A 19,181-nucleotide genomic window follows, 5' to 3' on the forward strand; every position below is an offset into this window, starting at 1 on the left:
AGTGTGTCCAGGGCATCAGTTCTTCAGACAGTGTGTCCAGGGCATCAGTTCTCCAGACAGTATGGCTAGGGTATCAGTTCTCCAGACAGTGTGTCCAGGGCATCAGTTCTCCAGACAGTGTGTCCAGGGCATCAGTTCTCCAGACAGTGTGTCTAGGGCATCAGTTCTCCAGACAGTGTGTCCAGGGTATCAGTTCTCCAGACAGTGTGTCCAGGGCATCAGTTCTCCAGACAGAGTGTCCAGGGCATCAGTTCTCCAGACAGTATGGCTAGGGTATCAGTTCTCCAGACAGTGTGTCCAGGGCATCAGTTCTCCAGACAGTGTGTCTAGGGTATCAGTTCTCCAGACAGTGTGTCTAGGGTATCAGTTCACGAGTCAGTGCGTCTAATGAATCAAGTGTAGAGTTGTCCTATCAGTGTGTCAAGTTCATCAAATACCGAGCCAGTGTCTCCAGTGGGTCTGATACAATTGTCGAGCAGTTGAGTTAGTGTGTCTATAGCATCAGATCACGAGACAGTGTCTCCAGTAGATAAGTTTTCGGGGATCAGTTCTCGAGGCAATGTGTGTCTGGTGGATCTGTTTCAATTGTCGATTTCCAGTGTCGGTGTGTTTAGTGGATCATTTGCCGAGTCAGTATGTTTAGTGGAGTAGTCCGTGAGTCAATTTGTCCAGGGGTCATATGTTGAGTCAGTGTGTGAGGTGGATCACGTGAAGAATATATATCTTGAGTCAGTGTGTCTTGTGGATATATCTCAAGTCCGCTGTGTCTAGTATGTCTAAAGGATCAGAGTCAGTGTGTCTAAAGGACCAGTTGTAGAGGTAGTGTGTCTAGTGAATCGGTTAAGTGTGTCTAAAGGATCAGAGTCAGTGTGTCTAAAAGATCAGTTGTAGAGGTTGCGTGTCTAGTGAATCGGTTAAGTGTGTCTAAAGGATCAATTGTAGATGTTGTGTGTCTAGTGGATCGGTTAACGAGCCAGTGTGTCTAGTGGGTCAGTTATCGACCTTCTGCGTATGAAGGATCAATTAACGACTCACTGTGTCTAAAGAATCAGCTGTAGAGTTAGTGTGTCTAGTAGATCACGCGTCGAGTTGTTCAGTGTGTCTTAGGGTCAGTGACTTGTGGATCACCTGTAGTGGTGTAGTGGATCAGCTGCAGAGTTCGTGTGTCTAATGGATCAGATGTAGAGTTAGTGTGTCTAATGGATTAGATGTAGAGTTAGTGTGTCTAATGGATTAGATGTTGTGTCAATGTGTCTATAGCTAATGGATCAGTTGTGCGTAAAGTCAGTGTGTCTAGTGTTGTTGTTGTTGTTTGTTAACGCCACACTCAGCAATATTTCCAGCTATATGACGGCGGTCTGTAAATAATCGAGCATGGACCAGACTATCCAGTGATTAACCCCGATGACAGCCATATTAATCACTCTAGTGTGTACATTATCGAATCTGGACAAGACAAACCGAGGCTGTGTGAGCTGACATATACGCCACTAGAGTAATGGCACATATCAGTTCAGGTGACAACTGATTCAGTATCACTTATTACCCGTGAAGATCCGGGGTAGAATAAGTCTTCAGGAACCCTTGCTTGCCGTAAAAGGCGACGATGCTTGTCGTAAGAGGCGACTAACGGGATCGGGTAGTCAGACTCGCTGACTTGGTTGATGCATGCCATCGTAACCTAATTGCGAGGATCGATGCTCATAATATCAAGCACAGCATCTCTTTGGGTTTTCCTTCCACGTATCCCGTGCGGTGTTAAACTCACTCTCTCATGTTAAACGTATACCTTTTGATTTGTTGAGGACAAAATAACTTCTCTTCAAAATCGGCAGTAAAGGAACAAGGCGATGCACGGTGGAAAACGGTATGTATTCCATTAACGAGGTATGATGTAGTTTATCCGAGTGGACCTGAGTTCTGTCAAAGACTAACAACACAAAGACAATTGGTGCCATCTATTTCAATTATTTAATAACGTTCATATTGATACTGGTAATCAAGGATAAGTTGACCCAACTCACTAAACGCGTCTGAGACAAGTAAGCGGTGCACAGGATTTGGGCAAACATATTTTGTTTGTTTCAGGTAGAGAGGGCGTTCGCATGTTCTGCACGTGCAGGTCATGACGACGACATTGACTACGCTCCCGTGGACACACGTCTTGCTCTTAAGACTATTAAGAGGTCGGTGTGACTAATGCTGTGATTATCCAGTTATCTCAAAATATATCAACAGTATGCTGAAACCCCTACACAATCACACGGGATTATATATATATAATCTTTGAGTCAATTATCACTACTTTAAGGTCTCAACCTTCTGAATCATTTGATGAAGGACATGACACCATTCATTATTGCTCTTTGGGGTAAAACGAATTTCCATTTTTACAGCAAATGAATTTCCTTCGTTGTAACGACACCCCTTTCTGGACCCCATACATAGTCATACGTCACGTCGTTTATTGTCAACTCAAAATGCAGCAACTTCATCGGCACTTTAATGTACAAACAAGACTTACAATTGCATATACTGTATTGTTTGGGACATATCACAGATGTGTCGGACGGAGGAGGGTGTTTGGGAACAGTCATCTATATTGAGACGAGGCTATATATCACCAAACATTACGATGGGTTCAGGTAACGGTCATGTACAAATATACAACGGTCATATCTTTGATGAAAAACTACGTGGACAAGTTTGTGTAGTGTCATGGAAAAAGTAAACAAATATCAGGGATGGTCTCAAACACGATATAACGGGGAGGGTAGTATTTGTTTGAATGAAGTCACCGCCTACACACCAACACACCCACTATACATGCATGATAGGCATAGCATTCATCACATTCACATACGTACCGTGACGATCCGGGTTACAATAGCTTTTCAGCAACCCATGCTTGTCATAAGAGGCGACTATACTCGTCGTAAGAGGCGACTATACTTGTCATAAGAGGCGACTATACTCGTCGTAAGAGGCGACTATACTTGTCATAAGAGGCGACTATACTCGTCGTAAGAGGCGACTATACTCGCCGTAAGAGGCGACTAACGGGATCGGGTGGTCAGGTTCTCTGACGTTGTTGATGCATGTCATCGTATCCCAAATGCGTGGATTGATGCTCACGATATCAATCACTGGGTTGTTTGGTCCAGACTCGATTATTTACAGCTGGGATATTGCTTATATGCGGCGTTAAACAACAAACAAACAAACATTAACACACACATACACAAGGTCACTCGTTACACTCCAATTGTTCACAATTGTCCCGTTCATACTGATATCCTATGAGTTGTAGGACCATTACTAGCACCAGTAAATAACAACCACAGTTTAGACACAACGAAACTATAAGTCTGGATACACTAGAAACCCTGAGACATTAACAGACAGTCCCTTCCAATCACATCTTTCAGCACTTCCAGCAATAGTATTGTCAATGGGTAACCGGGTGTCATAACGGACATTAAATATACTTCAGCCTAATCACATCTTTCAGTCTTTCTGGCAGCGGTAGACAACCCACTGTGTTTAAGAGACGTGTACCCAGTATGTGTCTCATCCGGAAGCAGCAGAGCTCCTGGAGAGTTCTCGCATTGGACGCGATGTGTCTCATATACCTGATGGCCATGTTTCCTGGAGTCAACATAACATCCTCATCTGTTGTCATAGTCTCAGCTCCCGTGTTGCAGCCAGCGTTGAGAAGAAGACAGATAACATCCCACAGTTTCAAGTCGGTTGCGAGTTGTAAAAGTGTTTGACCATCACAGTTGGTGACACTCAAGGGCAGATTTATGGCAACAAGAGCATGATGAGTAATGGCGTATGACCTGCTACGTATAGCCACGTGGAGAATGCCATTGCCGAACCGGTCTCTAACATGGGTATCCGCTCCTCTGGTAATGAGGTATTCCATTACATCCAACATACAGTGCGAGGTAGCCTCAAGGATTGGGCTGTTCCCAAAGTTGTTCACAGCGTTAATATGAGCTCCTTTGTCCAACAGCAACATACAGATATCCACACATCCCAACCTGGCTGCTAGATGTAGCGGAGTGTTGCCGCTGTTGTCACGGACGTCCACGTTAGGGTTTAACGTCAGCAGGTACTCGCAAACGCCAGCGTTCTTGCTGTGTACTGCAGTGTGGATGAGAGAAGCTCTGTTGAAACTATTCACAGCATATGCTGAAGCACCGGCTTCAATGAGAAATCTTGTGATATTCAGATGTCCCTTGACGACAGCCATGTAAAGCGGTGTCCTGTTGTAAGCATCCCCTTGTCGTACATCCACTCCATCATCCTCGACTAGCGACTTCACGACGGTGAGGTGGCCTCCAGTACATGCCACGTGTAGCGGTGAAAGCGCAAGCCCACGTGTAAAGTCACCAGGACAATTCACACGTGGTGAACAGCCCATAGATGTTAGAGAATTCATCTCTTCAGACGACCCGTACTCAGCTGCTAGACACACAAGAAAGTCACATTTAGTTCCACCCTGGTCAGTGGTCAGTGGTCAGTCCGCAGTTCATCTAGCCGCTTCCCCTGTCCCGTCAGTAAGCAGAATTCGTGGAATGGACACTTTCTATCAATGAAGTCAGTTCGTTGCATTTGCAGTTCTGCCCCTGCAATTGAACGGTAATAATTTCAGCATGACTATTTACCCCCAACGTTCGTGATATGTCGCTACACGCTGTCATATTTCCTTTGTAATATCACTTCTCGACTTGGTACACATGGGACATGCATTTGTGGCCATCACAACAAGCCACAATAAGCCCTGTAGCGGAACAATATTAGGTACAGTTGCACAGACATGTTTCATATTGTTTGCTCGATCAGGGCTACGTGTATCTCCTTATCAGCCCCAAACGCCAATCAATGCCATCCAAGTGCCATAAGCCTGTACGACTATACAATAGCTTGAATAGTATTGCAATTCACTTTTATGCGTGTATGAATGGCGAATGTGTACATGGGAGATAACTCCATCGACCTAACAACTGCACACAGAAGATTCCAATAACAATTACAGGCCTGAATTCAGCGAATTCAGAAAAGTCATTCTAAGTCAAGCACGACTGCGGTTATTGTTCTTTTGAAATAAGGTGACATATATCCTTCTTGCATGTGGATAATGAAAGCAGTACTTGTTGGAGAGTCTTAACGCCCAATATAACAAGGACTCTGTTAAAGCTTGCTTGTGTTTTCTGCATCATCAATTTCTTCATGAGCTTAGCATAAAAACTTGCTATTGTTACACAGTGCGTATGCGCACATGGCTGGGGATAACTACGCCCTTGATTATGCTGTTAATGAACTTGGGATTAAGTATCATTGATTTGGGTTTATTAATGCCTATGCAGCGTAAGGGAAATAATGAGGTTTTGGACATGAGTGTCAATGTGTCATTTCAGCATGACTCTGGAACAGTATGTGTGTGTGTGCTCCCGACTGACTCCCGCTGAGAATTATTATAGGTCCCGAGCAACCTATGCTTGTCGTTCGAGGCGGCATAATTGATCGAGTGGTCAGGCTCGGTAACATGGATAATTGCATGTCAGTGTATCCCGACGGTTTGGTTCGTTGCTCATAATATCAATCACTGGTTTGTAAGGATCAGACTCGGTTATATACAGGCCGACGTCATATTGCTGGAATGTAGTTCGACTTTATACAACAAGCAAACAAATAAACAAACAACACATCCGCGAGTGTGATGGGGCGATTCCGTGCCACACTAAGGTTTATAGTTTTTGTCATAACAATGTACTCGCAGACCTCGAATATGTTTCTGAACTTTAAACTGAGTCTTGTTGAAATTATAGTTTTTGTAGTTCATATTATGTAATAAGCTTCAAATATAAGATCATGTGTGGAAATTTGCACAAATAAACAATATGACAGCTCGAATACGTTTAGAATATTGTAAATGTGGGTATAAAACAAGTGAAGCAAGACCTATGTGAAAGTAATCAGTAGGTGTGATCTGATATACACTCAGACACACCCTGCAGCAATACACCCGGGGCGAAAGGGAATCGGGTCTCTAAGCCCAAACAATATTCCATTATCAGAGCGTATTATATTCTGAATCCGGTTTGTCAGCACGGTGTTGTATGTTGGAGAACTGATTGACCTATGTTTGGTGAGAGAGGGAGTGAGTGAATGTGAGAGTTTTATCACGGCGGGGGACACCAGAAATGGGCTTCACACAATGTTTGTTTCACAGCGTGAACCAGCAGTATAAGATGTAAGTTATGTTTACCACGTGTGAACCAACGAGAACAATACCGACAATCCAATGACAATAGCCATCACCAATCAGAGATCCGAACCCATGATTATATAATTGAGGCACGCCTTAGGGATGGACCTCTTCACCGTGAATTAAGGCGCCTTAGAAGTCCAGGCCAAGTATCAGTCTCTGTACAACCACGGGCTGCCCTACCATCACCACTTGATTACTTGTAATGTCAGGAGCGGAGTGAGACAAGACAAGATTAGTATTGCTGCATAAATACATCGGGGATCCGGTGGAGACAAAACATGCTAAGTGGGGATATTTGCTGGATGTGTGGCAATCTGCAAGGTTTTCCTCAGAGCTATGATTCTGTTGAAGTCTTGGTTCGTTGGGGGTGATATAGAAAGCTGTTTTATTGCATGATATGATAGCATAAACCAGGTTTAATTGCCTAGTTATTAGTGCTTGCTTATATGTTCCCGTGTAAGGAGAGATCAAGCAGTGTTGTAGCATTAGTTATTAAGAAATCAAGGGCAAGTTCTTGTTCAATGTATATGGGATACCCGTGCAGAATATGTTCAAAGAATCACACATTATTAAAATGTGTGACCAGGCCGATTGTTTATCGACGTACTCATCTCATATCATGGCTCATGTGTTCATGTTTCCTTAAATTGAAACAGGAAGTGATCTCAATACAAGGGAGACAACTCTTTTTGCCCTGACGGAGGTGTTATGTTGACACTCTGCTGAATTAACTGCACCCCTTTTGCTGACTGAACCGATTATCGACGATTTTCACTTATGGATGTTGAGTTACTGTTACGTGTAGTTTTCATCAACAAGGTTGTATGGAAGAAGACGACCCCTGAATCAGTTTGAAAGTGATAGTGAGGTGTGTTTAACGCCGCTACGAAAAGTATATGAGTTATATCTGCTTGGTGTGCAGACCTGAAACGTTTACTATGTATGCATGTAGAGATGATAAACCAACAATCATCAAAGCAAATCGGGTATTGGAACCTCTGTCATACGTCTCTGATACCCCTCAGGGACGCAGCTCTGCTCGATGAATTGCTGGACTTAAACGAGTTAGGGACAAAGCTTCCCAGGTTAGAGAGATGAGTCACCATTAGGTGTGCATAGCATGCGTGGGAGCATGTAATCCATTGTCATTAAACACAACAAAACCAGATCATCTGTTCATCCCTTTAATACAGTTAACAAAAGAGAGCGATCAGGAATATCACTGACATCATGTTGTATTACAATATCTTACAATTTTAAATTTTCACAAATTGGAAATAATGTGTCTTCATCTACCCAGTTTCATAGTGGCTACATGTATTGAGCATATGTGCAACTTACCGTGCATGGATGCTGTAATGTTACGTAGTGTAACAAATAGAAAGATATTAGTTCATCCCACTAACAAATCTGGCGTTGGAAAGATCATTGATCTCATGTAATGAAACCACCACTGTTTAAACCACCAAAATTTACCAGCCAACAAATGTTACCGCACTTAAGTATGTAGAATAATTTTACGATCAATCCCATACATAAATATATATAGAAACAATTTGAACCTTTATTTGACTTGGTTAATTCATTATTGGTATATTTAACCGTTGGAGGCGCATAACGTATTTTATTCTACACTTGTCTACAATGTCTTTTCTGATCCCTCTGAGATGTCCAATACCAAGCTTATCCTAATGAATAGTACACAAAACACTGTTGCAGTAACGAGGACTAGATTAACCACAAAAGCCCATGTTCAACATACAGACAATGGTACTCAGAAACCCTGAATCAGCTGTATCGCCAGAAAGAGTTCATGCTCATGTACTGGTAATTGTTTTGGCATAATACCCTCTACAATCAATCATTCTCACTTTCTTAACGCACCTTGTCAAATAATTCATTATTCAGTGTTTCTAAAACAAATCAGAAAAAAATATTATTCAAACACTGGATAAATATGCAATAAATGTCAACATAATCTGACATGTGATTTAAATTGAGTGAAAACAAAATGCGAGAATATATTTCTTTCTTAAATTACTCATTCCAGCTTTGCCTGTACACAGTAACCTAATCAAAACAGGGAGTCATATATCTGTAGGAATACCTTCAGTTCCATCTACCAAAAGCAAACAATATTGTGTCACAAAATAGATATATTCATGTTAAGGTTTGAGTTATATTAAACTTAAAAGTATTTGTTACAACAGTTTTAATTCTCAATACACTGTATTGTAATATATTCGTGTTTTGCACAAACATATAAAACGTAGCGATGAATGGTAATCACAGATATTCATAGCTTCGTTCAAGGTACTCAAGTAGATAAGTGTATAGAAATATGGAAAAAAAGTCTCAAATAGTCATATTGTTTCCCATTCAGACATCTACAACGAGATCATTGGGTAAACACAGACACAAATGATAAAGAAGTCACATGAAATGCCAGTCTTACTCACACGTCTCCCCAATCACTCCTCGGACGTGTGTTGCAGTTGCCAACATGGCAGCTGATATAAAAGAATCAGCGTGACCTCTCATGGACGAGACTAAAGGCCAAGCTGCAGTCTCGCTCGAGTCTATTCTGCAACCGTTATTGCGTGCCTGGCTGAAGGTCCAACAACTGAAAGACAAGACGCGAAATGCCGGGTGCATGCACCTACTTGTAGGTGCTCCGGGACGTTGGGTAGCCATAGCCAGATGTGGAATGAAACGTAGACTCCACCTTAGCACAAATATCACCGAAGTTGTTAATTCTGGACGAGAGAATAGATTCATCTCTGGCGTTGAAGGAAAAGGTCGTCATAATTCCGTCGTCAACCTCCCTGATCTTGATCGGGGGTTGTGCCCTGTACTCTCGGTACTGTTGGTGTATGCTGAACATTTCCTCAATACTACTCTCTTCCTTGGCTTGTTTCAGAGTAGATGAATGGTCCAGAAGAGCTTTCCGCCTTGACGAAAGCTTTTCAGCTTTCTCATCCAACTTCTTCTTTTCCTTATTTACTTCATTCTCTGCGATGCTTTCCATCTCTCGCTCGCGCTCTGCTAGCTGCTGCTTCAAACGACCGAATGTGTCATGGATGTTCTTGAGTAGATCTGTTCTCACGCCTTCCAACTTCTTTGTAGCAGTGTCAAGCGTCTCCTGCTTCTTCCCCAACACACCGGCCTCAGTATCCATCTCTTTGATAGCTGTATCTAGAACTGGAGTGTATTTCTCAAGGGCTTCATTTAAGTCCATAACAAGATGACCATCTTGTTCTTTGTGATCTAACACGGTGCAATCACGACACACAGGCTGGATACAGGGTTCACAGAAGAAGTTCAAAGCTTGTAGCTTGTGTTTGGAACAGAAGCTAACAGTGTATCTCTCGGTATGTTGAACAAAATCTAACAACTGGACCACTCTGTGATCTGTAGGCAATGTCCGGACGTTCTCCTCAGTGGTAATAAAGTTACCTCTGCAGGTCGGGCAGTGAAGACTGACTGCTGTGGGCATGCCCCTCAACGAGGGCGTGAGACTTTGACGATACTCCACCTCAGTTTGGAATAGTGATTTGATACACGGTAGACAGAAAGAGTGGTGACAAGGGAGAAGTTTAGGGGGCTTTAAAGGGTTCGTGAAGGAATCACGACAGACAGCACAGACTAGAAAGGTCTTCTCAAAGCTCTCCTCATCCAAAACCAAAGACCGTTTGTTCAAGGTGCGCTGTGAATCATACTGGACACCCTTATTACGGAGCGTGACACCTGAAAGGGTAAAGTCAGTTGTTAAAAATAATCATAAAGTTACATATCACTTAAAAATGTGAATTAAAAAATGTGAACTTCACTCAAATATTATTCATGTATTTGTATAAAGTTGAATCAATTCGTAGCATTTAGTGCTCTTTATTTGTTCCTTTTAAACACAATTTCAAAGAAATAATTATCAATGTATTTACATTACCGTATGTGTCTAAGTAATCGCATGATAAACCGATTAGGCCATATGTGTTACATAAGCTGTTATATTACATGAGTGAGTTCGGTTTTACGCCGATTTTAGCAATATTCCAGCAATATCACGGCGGGGGACACCAGAAATGGGCTTCACACATTGTACCCATGTCGGGAATAGAACCCGGGTCTTTGGCGTGACGAGCGAACGCTTTAACCACTTGGCTACCCGATCGCCCCTATATTACATGTCTGCTGATTGTTATGGACAGCGTTTTGAGTGCCTACCATCTGTCGTCTTTATTGATCAATGCCCCAAGTCTCCAACACCACCACAACGACATTAGGCTTCACAGTTGTGACTTTTCCTAGCACTTAACCATGCTACTGAACAAATCATCTTTAAGAATGATATCATGTATACAATGGGACTATATATGAATTCAAGAAATAAATCCCTTTCATAAAGCAGGTGTTGGATAATTTGACTGAAAATTGTCTGCCTACAGCGCATAAATGTATAGACCCAGAAAAGAAATTCACCAAATTAGCATGCTCTTCACTGAATTTCGTGAGTCAGGTGATATTTCTTTCATGATGGCTCAGTCCACAGAGACCTTCATGGAACTTCTAGGACAGTAATTACAGGCACACATGCACACTTCATTGTTATCCATGCATAGTATGCTCTCACTCCAGTCAGTCCACATGACACTGTGGCCCTGCTTGTCACAGAGGTCTGAATCAGTGGGGCTGTAATAGCAGCGAGAATGACTAATAGATACGCGTCCTGCTTGTAGAGAGATGTATACAAATAGAAAGCAACTATTCGCCATGCTCTTAAAGCGCATGCTGCTCTAAAAGCTTCACAATGCAACTGATTCAATGGCGTGTATCCACTGTTGACATGTATCTATTTGCTATTCGTAGCGTATTCACATGGTGCTTAGAATGGAAATGGTATGCGCGTCTAACTGAAAAATAGGCGTGTATTAACACATATTGTAATGTTTACCTTGTTTTCAGATAATCAAATAGTATGAAGAAACCACATTTGGTAGGCTAGCTAAAATAACATGTAGAAAAGATAATGCCAGTCTGTGGCAATTTCAAGACATAAACCATAATCATTCTCTTTAATGTGTTGCTGGCCATGCTGCCTTGATAAAGGTTTAACTTTGATGCTCCACAAAACTTATATACGTATATGTATTACATAGGCAGCACTGGGCATCCACCATGGGGGTCAAACTGAGGGCAACATCTGTTCACGGCCAATGACCAATTCTGATTTCCGACATTAGATATAATAGACCTATTCATATCCGTATTGATCTGTTATTGATGTTGTTAATAGTGAGTGACATTGTGTCAAGTTATTATCCCATATAAATATATCAAAACACCTGACAAAAACTTAGTCTTTTCACAAATAACACTCTGCGTCTCACAGTCATACTGTGATATGGGAAGTATTTATGTCTATTTGGACATCCTGGAAACATAATCCGGGTCAAAGTCAATTTTTGACTATAAAATCGTCACGATGAATTATTTCCGGGGGTCCGGCTTGGTGAAGAGTCAGTATACTCACCTTCAGTCAAAGCCTTACACAGCTCCTTGTCTGGTATATCCTCCTCATCAACAAAGCAGGCTTTGGCCATTCTCAGCTCTGCAGGTTATCTCCCTTTCCTAGAAAGAGGCAGAGAAAATTGTCACTAGCATGCGAGAACTGATATGTCTACATACAGTCAAGCCTTGTTATTCTAGACGTCCTATCAAGAGGGCGTCAAGAGTCAGCACGACTCATTTCACAAAGGATGTTCCACCTTTGTCGGTTACAAAATTGTCCAGGTTAACGAAGGTTTACTGTAATATCTACCAGTATGCTGCTAAGAAGACTACGATGACATACAACAGGATGCACACTATTGATGAAGTCTGAGAGGGGTCATGCCACATGCACAGTAGTTTCAGGTGTAGAGCCCGACAGATCAGTATTTCACAAACATGGAAGCAGATATGTGACCTTGTGATTCTGCATCAAGGGTCATAGGTCTGATTCATATCTACATGTGCACTTGATGCACAGTCAGAGAATGTTGGTCACAAACACACATAGGGTCTTCCCGGACTCAACATTCTGAGTCCTACACGCAAAAAAACTTGAGAATTGACAGCGTTTCCTAATGGATGATATCGAAAAAGGTATGGCTGTTAGAACCATTTAAACCAATTTAGTTTATCCATGGTAGCCAGATAGCATAACTGTAAAGCTTCACATGTACTGAAACATACCATCTCCATTTTCTAAGGGTATCAACCTGTTTAAGAAATCCCTTTGGTCATATCCCAGAGGTTGGTCAATACGTCCTCAGACAGTTCATGGGTCGTTCCTGCTGGCTATCACCAACAACCAGGGTGACATGTAGAATACCGAGAACCTACTCAGCGCGTAATTGCTCAATAACTACTCTTTCTATTATCAAAACATTGCCTGACGTCACCTTGTTATTTATAGGGTACTACTATTAGTCAGCGATAGAAATTGGGACTAGTTTGTTTGTTGTTTAACGCCGCATTCAGCAATATTTCAGCTATGTGACGGCGGTAATTAGTGCTATTCATATAATCCTTGCTGAACTGGCCAAAAGTAAAATGGTATCAGAAGGATAAGAAGAAATGGGCCATTTTCATTATAAGGACTCATGGACATGGACAATGTTAGTTTCTATGGCTGTTAGTCACATGTTCCATCAGTGTCACAGAGGTCTGTAGAAACTCGAACCCTGGTCAGGTTAACCAGAGGATGATAGCATGAGCAACCACGTCGTCGCGGTATGATGACACATGATTAGATTGTGACGTCATTGGTCGGCCCGTACGACAAGCACAGAACACATTGCCTGGCCCGGAACGTCCACGTGGAACGGGCGTTTAGAACCAAACTTGAAAACGTAATGCATGAACTAAAGGCTTCATTTGAGGCTACCAGCATGTAAATATAAACTGTATAACAAAATGGATCGATCAGGTCTCGGTTGCAATTGAAGTGTTTACGATCATAGATGCAGTGAAATGTAGTGATATACAATGACACTTGAGCGAAATCAAAAACTGGTAAACTGAGCTATGTACTCCAGGACTGGCTGGACATAACAGCGGGCATTACCCACTCCCCACCCATATTAACACATACGTGTACACTTCATGAATAATTAAAATATAAAGATATGAACATCATTGATCAGTCTCCATCCCCAGCCCCAGTTCCAACCCAAGACCCAACCAAAGATCCAGCCCCAACTTAAGACCCAGCCCCAACACAAGATCCAACCCCAGCCCAACCTATGCCCCAGACCCAACCCCAACCCAGCCCAAGCCCAGCCCAAGCCCCAACCGAACCCTAGCCCTAGCCCTAGCCCCAACCCCAACCCAAGCCCCAGCCCCAACTCCTTGAGATATCAACTATATATGAAGTAAATCATGTCTGTTTTATTCAAGATAGTTGTCAATAAAGTGTATATGCTTCATGGCCGTACGAATAAATGTTACCTGCTACACAAAACGAAACTGATAAGAAATCAGGTCTCGGTTGCATGTGAAGTATTTACGACCATAGTTATAGTGAAATGTAGAGATTTACAATGATCCTTGAACGATATCAAGACCGAACTCGTACTGTAACCTGGGGACTGGCTGGGTAAATAGAGGGCACCGCCCACACCCTCACGCTTGGTGCACATGCTTCATGCTACTACACTGTACATACGTTTTGATTATTCTTTGTCAAAGAATCTACTCACTTCAAGTAGCCTACATGTATGTCTGCCTTTAATTTCACTGAAACACGAGCCTCTCTCTTGACTGCTTCTACACTGGATCATCCCACGTCAATTGTGCTGTTTCTTTTCGTTTTTGAGCATGACGGTTCATATCCTTGTGTTCGAAATGTTGTAAAACTTAAACCACCAATATCAACATACAGTGAACTACCGTAACGTTTATAACGAATACGCTTATAACGAACTGGGGGATATAACGAACTGTTTTTTGGCCCCAGCCATTTGCTGTATATATGTTTATAACGAATTACGGTTATAACGGACTAAAGTTAGTGGTCCCTTTAAGTTCGTTATAACAGTAGTTTACTGTACATACCTCGGGTCTAAACACAGTTTTGAATACCTTTTTTACATGGCTGAACATGCCACCCTATAGAAGCCAAGGTCCAGGCCCTGCCCTTGCCTAATATATACCAGTACTCCACATTGTTACCTAATATATACTCCACATTGAATGCAGCTTATGACATAGCATAGTAGACTTGCTGGGTGGTATTATTGGTAATAAATGAAGGATTTCTTTGGAGACACGGGAAAGCATGTCCCATGAATACAGGAGGTCTACTCCAGCCACGTTTTTATTTGACGCATGGCATGAGTGTGCCTTTGACATAACACTACAAGCAGGAGGAATACCTGCCCTGCATTAAACAGGTCCGCTACGCTAAGCTGTGAAAGGTTTAAGTGAACGACCGTCAATACTGAGTATTAACACATTAACACGCACACACAGGTGAAATACATGGTGTGGGTGCAAGAATTACATTGATATAATATTATCACATAACACATGTGTTGATATAGATATATTGATTTGGGACACTTAAATAGCGTGGTCTACAATGAATAGAGCGCCATTTCATGTATGTTCCATTTTGTCAATACACTGAAACGAAAACACGGCCTATTCATTCCCACCGACCGCAAACACACATATTCCACGTCTAAATCCAACAGATGATTCAGGGAGAACGGAGTTCAAAAGGTAACTGACACTAATGCACATGGACATTAAAGAAATATCCCCCACAAGAAATGGGATGCGCCTAAATCGTATAATACACGCTTCTTATTATGTATTTATCTACATGGAATCCTATGCTATTAGTAATGAGCCAAAATCAATATGTGTACACATGTACATGTATCAATTAGCATTACGAAAACATAGTACAATCAAATCTATTTAACACATACGTGTATACATTTGTTACATGCATAGGCTAAACATGATGTGAACTTTGATACGCGACATTAACTACTGTAAATATGGTCATAAGAAACTATATTCCCGGCATGGGGACAATGTGTGAAGCCTATTTCTGGTGTCCCCCGCCGTGATATTGCTGGAATATTGCTAAAAGCGACGTAAAACCAAACTCACTCTCTCACTCATAAGAAAATACATACCGAATGTTACATTACACAGAGTTCAGACGTGATTGAAATATCAACCATCGAATACTTTATTCTGGTTGAAGAGTTACCATTAAAACATTCTTATTCAAACCATAGTGTTCACAGTTCATTTTTTCTTTTCATATGCCGTCCAGTTGCGTCCCTTGGGCACGCCAGAAACATATGATTGTGGGTTCGAATCCCGATTCTCCCCGATTATGTTTGTCAGCACCATACCCGTGCTCGTGGGTTTCACCAAAGTGGTAAACGTCTGAAACCTGCATCACTTCGAGCTTTCCTCCCACATTAAGCTGGCATGTTGTGAAATAACTGGAATACTGTTAAAAGCAGCGTTAAACCCAACTCACTCAATCGTATCACATCCACACATAGACAACGAAAACCATAACTGTACCTTGCCGTCATATGACATATGAACAATAGCGTCAATGTCTATCACTTCACAGAAGGACGGGGAGGACATCCTATAGTTGTCCTTGCACCAGTTCTCAAGTGTTCTTCGTACCATGTAGGTTTTCATATAAGGATGAGATGTAAGTATGCACGCAATCAACGGGGCGTACAAAGAGTAATACCATGCTATTGAATTTATGGGGTGTCGAAAAGGACAGACATACAAATTTGAACCGCTCTATTTAGCTGGTTGCATTTATTATCCATACAAGGTACCGTATTTGATGTGGTAAACTGTTGTTCAACATTGCTGATTTACTTCTCTGCACCATTTAATTAAGGTTATTGCGGTAATAATTCAAGAAACGTTTAATCGATCCTACGTCATATTCAATCTCAATAAATATGATCGTGCATTCGTCTTCTATTTGTCATACCGAAATATACCCTTTTCGTGAACATAAGTTGTCATCACTGACATTCATATTATTTTCACCGTTTTTTTTGCGTTTCGTGCCCAATGGAATATTTTTCGGTGGGAAATTGGTAGTATCTGGCGTTGATGTTTTATATATATTGTGTGAGCGTTTTTCTGAAACGTCAAATCGACTTCGGAAAATAGCCAATAAATATAATGCTAAGATGTATTCCCACGATCGGTGCAGTCTGAAACATTGATCAATGTTGATAAGATCTGGTCGATAACTTTCAAAAGCCTGTGCCGTTGGTGAAAAATACATGTGAACGTTTGAACTACAGATGATATATACAGATTATATATACACTGGTATAAATACCCTTTCAACTTTTAATTCTGTCATGGACCTCGATGAATCACTTTAAAGTTCAGCTCCGTAAAATGTCAAACTCAAATTATACTCCAGAAAGTATGTTAAGTACATAAGTGAGAAGAATGTTGCGAGCCAGTAGAATCATGATGGTCATGTACATAAAACTATTTCTTGCTTTAAACTACTTTACATTTCCTTTCGGTAAATGCATGAAAATTAATGATCTGACAGTAACGAATCTGAAATATATGAGCCAAATTAAGCAGAATGAACTAACCTTATTAGATGCTGCTAGATAATGTGAATACATAGCCCGAACCTGCATACCTCCTTTATACCACTTACATCCCACCCACATTACACGACAGTGAGCCATGTTGACACACGCCCAGGTCTGGGGACCACCAGAAAAAGTAGCGCTTGTACGTTGGGCTAGTTGCTTGTGTCCTAGTTGGTATGTTTGCTTGGTCCCTGCCGCTAGTTGACATAGGATCACTTTCACGTTTATTTTCCGCGCACTCAGCAAACGGTAGTATACTTGCAGGAATGGGTTTAGCAATACTTCATGATAGACTTTTGTCGTATGTGTGGTTAGAATTAAACACTACTCGAACAAATTTCCCCAGGGGTATCCAGGGAAGAATACTTTACCAGCATATGAATGGTTGCTGTAAAAGGCAATTAAGGTGTAGACACAGGGTGATCCCAGGCGCTGTTGAGTGTGAGAGGGGGTGTGGTGGCCAGGTGGCTACAGTTCAGTCTTTTCGAAGACCCGAGTTCGATTCCTCATGGGATAAAAAGTGGATTCCTGATATGATACAATTTGCAAGTCTGTTCTTAATGGTCCCGGCTATGATATTGCTGATATATTGCCAAACATGCCCTAAAACATACTGTTAGGTGTGAATTGTATTTGGATAGATAGCTGTTGGAAAGACCATAGCATGCCTTTCAAAAAGTATAAATACGTCGGAAAAGTCAAATATATATATTATATATAGGCAGAATGGTCAACCAACCGCAAATGAATTGCAAAAGGATTCCAAGTTGGCTAAGCGGAATATTGTACACATACGGCATGTATGAACATAGGCTATTGCCACTTGATTGGCTACACACAGTGGATTCTACATAGCCTGCTTCATTCAATCTTGGGGGTGGCGACCTGGTTAAAGTTAGTTGGCTGTTTAACGCCGCACTCAGCAATATTCCAGCTATATGACGGTGGTCTGTAAATAATCGAGTCTGGACCAGACAATTCAGTGATTGATATCAAGAGCATCGATCCACGCAATTGGAATCGATGACATGCATCAACCAAGTAGCCTTTTACGGCAAGCATGGGTTGCTGAAGACCTATTCTACCCCGGATCTTCACGAGTCACCTGGTTAATGTGTTCGCTCGTCTCACCGAAGACAACGTTTCCATTCCCAACTTGGGTAATTCTATGAAGCCCATTCCTAGTGTCCTCTGTAATATTGTTGGTGGAGGAGAGTGAGTGAGTGAGTCTTTATGCCGCTTTGGGAAATATTCCAGCAATATCAAGTCGGGGAACACCAGAACCTAACGACATCTATCTTTGATCAGAATTTAACATGAACACTTCAGAACATGAAACAAAAAATCTGTAGGAGATGGTCATTGTATCACAACTGTAAGAATATCTATCCAGTATAAACTACAGACCTTTAATCAGGGAAGGGTTTATGTTTATGCACGGTCTCCGCGTTCAAAGCTTGAATAAATCCAAACAAAATGCCCGTACGGTCCCGAATGGAAATTTAACGCCTGACTGGCTTCCCCAGGTCAGGACTGGGTCGATACCGAACATCACGCGGTTTGTGAAGCACAACCATTGAGACTTGGCAGTCAATACCATATGCTGGACAAATGCCACACTTATTCCTTTAAAAACATTGCATAACTGAATACACTATAGCTGTATATTTATGTTTTCAAATACGTATATGCGTCTTATTGCTGGCAAAATTATGTTTTTAAATTGTGTTTCTGCGTCCTTGTTTATCTTGATTTGTATAAATGTCAAACATACAAAATAATGATTTTCGATAGTTGGTTGATGATCAACTATGGCTGCCCGCGCGACCTTACTGTTCAAAATAGCTAGGTTAATACCTATTCGAGTCGATCTACCCTATGTGAGCACAAAGCACATTAAAAAGGTCAAGGTCACATAACATCTGTTTCAGTCGACAACTGTGACGTTTTCATTTTACAAATGTATCCAATAATTAATAATATCAGTCTCTATTTATATCAATAATATATATCTACATATAATCAGAAAAATAGATGGTTTTTAAATTGGCAAAATAACAGTGAATAATATTTCCTTAGTTAACAAAGTGAAACTTATATATAGCTCAGCTTCGGTCTCGCTACAGCGAAGCAGACGACATTTTTTCCCCTTTCACCTTCCCGCCAAATAACGTGACGACAGATCGCATGATCATACCTACTGTCGGGGATGTTTCCTACTTCTATTAATATAACGC

The 19,181-nt window shown here is 41.5% G+C and overlaps 2 protein-coding genes across 6 annotated transcripts in view; both read right to left on the minus strand.

The window, feature by feature from the left end:
• Window positions 1–2,448: 2,448 nt before the first annotated feature.
• LOC139466943 (ankyrin repeat and death domain-containing protein 1A-like) lies at window positions 2,449–4,668 on the minus strand. Its single transcript, XM_071248666.1, has one exon. It carries the CDS (start codon window positions 4,445–4,447, stop codon window positions 3,479–3,481), a length of 969 nt encoding a protein of 322 aa, XP_071104767.1. The 5' UTR covers window positions 4,448–4,668; the 3' UTR covers window positions 2,449–3,478.
• Window positions 4,669–7,750: 3,082 nt separating this feature from the next.
• Window positions 7,751–19,181, minus strand: part of LOC139446955 (tripartite motif-containing protein 2-like) — a 28,633-nt gene continuing 17,202 nt past the window's right edge. For all 5 annotated transcript variants that reach the window (XM_071228528.1, XM_071231264.1, XM_071230588.1 and 2 more), the window contains exons 2-3: window positions 11,811–11,908; window positions 7,751–10,027 (exon numbers count right to left, since the gene is read on the minus strand). In XM_071228528.1, coding sequence (XP_071084629.1) covers window positions 8,940–10,027; window positions 11,811–11,880 — 1,158 coding nt within the window. In that variant the 5' untranslated portion in view covers window positions 11,881–11,908 and the 3' untranslated portion in view covers window positions 7,751–8,939. The remainder of the gene's footprint in view (window positions 10,028–11,810; window positions 11,909–19,181) is intronic.

Source organism: Haliotis cracherodii, unplaced genomic scaffold (assembly GCF_022045235.1).
Source record: "Haliotis cracherodii isolate W230 unplaced genomic scaffold, xgHalCrac1.p SCAF_1, whole genome shotgun sequence".
NCBI classification, from domain to species: domain Eukaryota; kingdom Metazoa; phylum Mollusca; class Gastropoda; order Lepetellida; family Haliotidae; genus Haliotis; species Haliotis cracherodii.